The 6,012-nt window shown below is 32.9% G+C and overlaps 2 protein-coding genes across 2 annotated transcripts; both read left to right on the forward strand.

Annotated features, from left to right (window-relative positions):
* The first annotated feature begins 665 nt into the window (after positions 1 to 665).
* On the forward strand, positions 666 to 2,251 carry LOC106323834 (pathogenesis-related protein 5-like). The gene is made up of 3 exons (XM_013761894.1): positions 666 to 770; positions 1,064 to 1,727; positions 2,122 to 2,251. The coding sequence occupies exons 1-3, from the start codon at positions 710 to 712 to the stop codon at positions 2,249 to 2,251; spliced, it is 855 nt and encodes a 284-aa protein (XP_013617348.1). The 5' UTR covers positions 666 to 709.
* Positions 2,252 to 2,773: 522 nt separating this feature from the next.
* LOC106320758 (ubiquitin-fold modifier 1-like) lies at positions 2,774 to 3,918 on the forward strand. Its single transcript, XM_013759125.1, has 4 exons — positions 2,774 to 2,949; positions 3,038 to 3,135; positions 3,521 to 3,553; positions 3,713 to 3,918. Exons 1-4 carry the CDS (start codon positions 2,882 to 2,884, stop codon positions 3,787 to 3,789), a joined length of 276 nt encoding a protein of 91 aa, XP_013614579.1. The 5' UTR covers positions 2,774 to 2,881; the 3' UTR covers positions 3,790 to 3,918.
* Positions 3,919 to 6,012: the final 2,094 nt, after the last annotated feature.

The raw sequence follows: 6,012 nt of genomic DNA on the forward strand, positions 1-6,012 counted from the left end.
CACTTCATAAAACCAAATCAAACTTGAAAAGTGTTTACTATACACATAAATAAACACATATAGGTGAAAACTAATTTTTGAAAAAAACATTTTAGTTTTCCAAAATCTAACCCTAACAATACATACAATACTACACCATATGTTTGCCAAACTCCTAAACCAAAGTATTTCATGATTCACTACTTCCACTCATCTATCTTCAAAACAAATCAATTTTATCATATCTTAATTTATATCACTTAAAACTGTTTATAATTACTTGATTTTTATTTTTCACGCATCAAAATATTTTTTTACAAGATTTATAAATTATTTTTAAAATAAACTGGTACCAGACGACTTACATTTCAGTCGTCCAGACGACTTCCAACATCTCAGACGACTCAGACAATTTACTGGGGCTATATTCGTAAAAATGGCTTCTGTTTTTTTGTTTGGTCACAAGGGGCTGAGCTGTAATTTCACTAGGTTTTTAGGTTAGTTTTGCATTTGATTCAAGTTTGGGTATATGTTTGGGGTTAAAATCAAGTTGTGGGTTAGTTTTGGCAAAAACTCCTTAGTATAATCTGAGATATAGACTGTCCATGCATGCAAGTTATTCTCTATACCTCTCTTAAAAAGGCAATCTCATCTCAGTAATTCTCCGTAATCCAACCACACCCGGACCAACGAATAAGGATATTTTGATCGTTAAAGCTTTTCCAGTATTATGCATCTTCGTTTCAACTTGTCACCGAGGATCTTGTTACTATTTCTAACACTTTTATCAGGTAATTATCCAATATCCAAAATAGTTTTAATGGTAGATGTATCTCTCCATGTATCTGTATACACATGCTTTCATCATGTATATATATTATTTTTCAGGTAATATTTTTATTATATAAAAAATCACAAATATAACTTAAATTAGTTAAAATTGTTACATGAGAAATCCCATTCTCTATGATTTTTTTCTGCCAATGAATTTTATCAATTTTTATTTTTATTTGGCACATTCAACAATGGATTCATATCCGTTAATGATTAGAACTCTAGTCTCTAGTGATTATTTAAACTACAGGGACAAAATGGTCGGAGTCAGCTCGAGTATTCACAATCGTAAACTCATGTGACCAAACAATCTGGCCAGCGATAACACCCGGAGAAAACTTCAACGGCGGAGGATTCGAGCTCAAACCGGGCCAATCCATAGTCTTCAACGCGCCAGTAGGCTGGTCAGGTCGAATATGGGGACGAACCGGCTGCAATTTCGACAAAACCGGAACCGGAACATGCGAAACCGGTTCATGCGGCTCGACCCTAAAATGCTCAGCCTCCGGAAAACCACCAGCTTCACTCGCCGAGTTCACGTTAGCCGCATTGGATTTCTACGACGTGAGCCTCGTCGACGGGTTTAATCTCCCGATCTCGGTGACTCCGATGAACGGAAAGGGAAACTGTAGTGTCGCCGGCTGTGTGGCTGACCTGAGATCAAAGTGTCCGCCGGAGCTTGCCGTGAAATCTAAGGGGAAAGTGGTTTCGTGTAGAAGTGCTTGTGATGTGTTCGATAGAGATGAGTATTGTTGTAGAGGATTTTATGGGAATCCTGTTACGTGTCGACCAACTTATTACTCGAAAATGTTCAAGGAAGCTTGTCCTACTGCTTATAGCTATGCTTATGATGACCCGACCAGTATCTTCACTTGTTCCGGCACTGATTACGTCATCTCTTTTTGTTCCTCCAAGTTTGTGTCTTATCCATTTTTTCTTTTGGTGTTATATTTGTTTTTGACATATATTTATACATATTTTAAAACTCAAAACATTAATTTCTATAACATTTTGACATTTAAACAAACAATAATTTAAGTCCGAAACCCAAAACATTTACTTGTGTGCTTCATATATGGTAAACCAAAAAAACATTATAAATGGTTGTCTTTTCATTTATTGCATAATACATTTTAGGCTAAAGTACATGTTATAATTTGCTAATTTCAAATGCAGAGGTAACCAAGCAATCTCTTGCACCCAAAAAAACTAGCAATCTTTGGCCACCTAATCTTTGTGTTTGATTCTGTATTTCTCTTTTGGTTTTGTATGTTTAATTTGATTGTTATTGTGTATGTGTACGTACAGGAAGAAGCCGGTGTGTACGTACCACGATAACAAGTTGGCATGCAGCGATGGTTCTGGTTCAGGTGGATTCAGGACAATGACTGGGAGATTCTGGCTTATATTGTCTTTTTTTGCCTTTATCTACTATTAGTTCTTCTTTTTTTCTGAGGAAAAATCCTCGTTTGTTTTATGTTTTCTTGTAGTTTTTCATAGGTTGATAAAGCTGATTTTAATGTAAATACAAGGTTGATTTGTCTTCGAAAAGAAAGTGAAGAACAAATACAGTACTTACATAATGCAATTGTATAAAACCACCAAAAACCTTGAAATTACATAACAAAGCCAAACAAAACAAAACTTGAAACTTTAACTTGAGTCATTTTGACTATCAACTATAATATTAAAATAGATAATTTTGACAAATGAACGTTAAAATAGAATAAATGTTTTTTTTTGGCTTAACTGTGTAAATTCAAGGTTTATAGTCGGTTTTCCTAGTGCAATTGTGGGCTCCAAGTATTATTAAAAAAAAACGCAGGTGACATTCAAAGAAAAGGACAAACACTGAGGACAAAATGTAAATAAACTAATTAATGATCAATTTACAAATGGGCTTAAAAATAGGCCCAACCTAATGGCTGGAATATTATCTGGCCCACACACGATTCGAAAGTCGAAACCCTCTTCTTGTACGCGTCGTTGAAACGCGAGGAAGAAATCGAAAACGCCATTTCCACCGTTAAAGCTTGATCTCCCTCCTTCCTCCTCCCATCGCCGGAAAATGGCAACTGGTGGAAAAGTATCCTTCAAAGTCACGCTGACTTCGGACCCTAAGCTCCCTTTCAAAGTGTACGTTCGAATCGTTACTATTTTATTCGATCTGCTCGTGAATTGTGATTTGATTGATTTTGTTTGTTTCCGGCTCGGTGAAATCCAGATTCAGCGTTCCGGAGGGAGCACCGTTCACGGCGGTTCTGAAATTCGCAGCAGAGGAGTTCAAGGTTCCTCCCCAAACCAGCGCCATCATCACCAATGGTACCGTTTAAAACCTCGCAATGATTTTCATTTTATTTGTAGCTTTTGTTCGAGATTTAATTGATAAATTGGCGAAATTGAATTTTAAAACTGTTCTCATAATCAATCCTAAAACTTTAGACCAAACAATGATTGTGTCCTTTTCGAGTTTTGTCTGTTTCATGTTCATATGTTTTGTGTAATCAGGAGAATATATGGATCATATATATATATATATATATATCATTGCATGTAACTCTCCTTCTCTATCTATAAAGTTTAAAAATTGAAGCTTTTTTTTTTTCTTTTTTTTTTTTTGATCAAAAATTGAAGCTAGCCTAAAGATTTGATTTATTCGTGTCAACAATACTCAAGATTGCTGATCTATCTGTATTCATGTGTGCAGATGGGATCGGGATCAATCCCCAACAGAGCGCAGGTAACATTTTTGAGTTCTTGAATTGGCTTTTTACTCGTGCTCTTTCTTTTTTTACTTTTATTTGTTTGTGTAGCTCATTCTAAGCTCAGTTATTGTCAATCTCTTAAGTGGTGGCTTCATTGTCCATAGGAAAGCTAATGTGTGTTTGTTTGATGTCAGGAAACGTGTTCCTGAAGCATGGATCCGAACTAAGACTCATCCCCCGTGATAGAGTTGGAGCTGCGTTTTGTTATTGATCCAATGAATCTTGTAAACCAATGAGTGAAACACAGTACCAGAGACATATTAAAAACTTTTGACATATTGAAATGGTTATTGTACAACTTCGAATAAAATATGTGTTCTTCACATCCTTTTTTAGACAAGCGATTTGGTTTAAAGTTATATCTGTGTTGTGAATAGAGAGAAAGATTAAATTGGTTATTTTTATTATTCCACATACAATATATAGGGATACAACATTAGGAATTCAGAAACTTCTAGAACATAGGTTTATGGGTTTATGGATCTAATGGACATTCACATAATAGTTCATAACACTCTCTTTTGGATGTACATTTACCAGAAAAACTCAATGGGAAAAACTGTGGTGAAGGGAAAGAGAGTGCAGCGCGCATCTACTCCCTCTGATGAGAATATATAGGACACAATCCAATGTGATGAAATAACTTCTTCGTCTTGGGGTTGGACCGGTTTACTTCTCTTGCCAGATTTAACACTCCTCACCAAAACTTGAATATCTTGGTGACCATAGGATAAAATTACTTCAAACCACTTGGAAATCGAAGCTAACATCCATGTATAACTTTAGGCACCGATCTGGCTCTGTTAAGATGAAAATATAGAGCGGTATTTTGAATATCATACGATATTAGGTATTCTGAAAGAGCTTGTACATGTCCCATGAAAACAGCCATATCTCGAGTTCTGTCATGGAGAATGACTTGATTCAAATTGGAGATGAAAATAGATTCAAACATCTTTCTCCGGACACCAATTTCATATTTTAATTCCATCTAAAAGGTCTCCTTTGATTCAAAAAAAAATCGACCTTTGATTCTGTTACACGAATGGAATGTGTTCATCACTTGATTCTTCTTCAAGTATGATTGATCTTAATCTTTCTCTTCCTCTTTTCTCAATCTCAAAATACATTGGAAGATTGATAGATTTTCGTCACTTAAGTGATAAGATTCCTTTTTAAGTATCTATCACTTGCGTGTTCTTTGTTGCCACGTTAAAACCTTGACATGGAAAACCCAATGTGACAAAACCAATGACAAGGAAAAAGAGTACAACCACATACACCATCATATTCTCCCCCTGGAAGCATCATCTTAGGGAGATGTATTCTCATCATATATACTAGATCGTTTCTCCGCGCTACGAGCGGATAATATATTTAAATTTGTTACATTTATCATTTTTATTTGTATTTGAATTTTTGTATATTAAATTGTATATAACTAATTTTTAAATTTAATTTTTTTTTTTAGTTTGAAGTAAGCATTTCTATTATATGTAAGATAATTAACTAATAAAATATGAAGAATCAAGTCCGAGGTTTTAGAGTTATGTAAAAAATACAATTATGTATAGAACATAAATTATCTTAGGGTTGGTAGAACATTATGCTCTACATTATCCAATCAACAATAGTCAGAAAAGCAATTAGAGAAGCATTTACTAAATGCTAATGCTTTCCAAATGATCTCTAGCCAATGCTTTCTAGCCAATGATCTCATATGAAGCTTTTAGAAGAACATTTGCATTTATAATTTATAAAATTAAGGAAAATATATAATTAATTCATTTATTTTATCTAATAATATCATAAAATTATTTTTATATCCAGAAAATAAAATTTTGATTTCTAAAATTAATTTCCAATAAAAAATATTTTTTAAAAAAAAACAGTATTTCACATTTAAAATATAATTTAATATATTTCAAATTGGAAAAATTATTTTTAGAAATAGATATTTTATAAACATAACTTTTAAATTGTTAAATAAAATAAATTAATTATATATCTTTTTTAATTTTATAAGTTAATATATTTATATATATATATATATTAGAAATAGATTCATTAAAAATAAATATATTATATGTTATATACTAATTTTTATAATAATTTTAAATATCATACTCATACATACTGCTATACCAATCATCATATTAAACAGTTTAGCAAAAGCATACAGCTCCTGCAGTATACTGCTTCTATAGCATACTGCTACTGCTAATGTTAATGCTCTACCAATCAAGGCCTTAGTTTAAAAGATCGGAATCTCATCTCGAATAAATTCACGAAAGAAAAAGTACTCCAATAACCCGCTTAAAATATAAAACCCTCTTTTCTAAAAAAAAAGCGTACTGAACAATAATCTTTTACGTGTAATAGTTTAAAACTGACAATTGAACATCGATCTAGAATATTATTTTAATATATCTAA

This window comes from Brassica oleracea, chromosome C2, assembly GCF_000695525.1.
Source record: "Brassica oleracea var. oleracea cultivar TO1000 chromosome C2, BOL, whole genome shotgun sequence".
Taxonomy (NCBI): Eukaryota; Viridiplantae; Streptophyta; class Magnoliopsida; order Brassicales; family Brassicaceae; genus Brassica; species Brassica oleracea.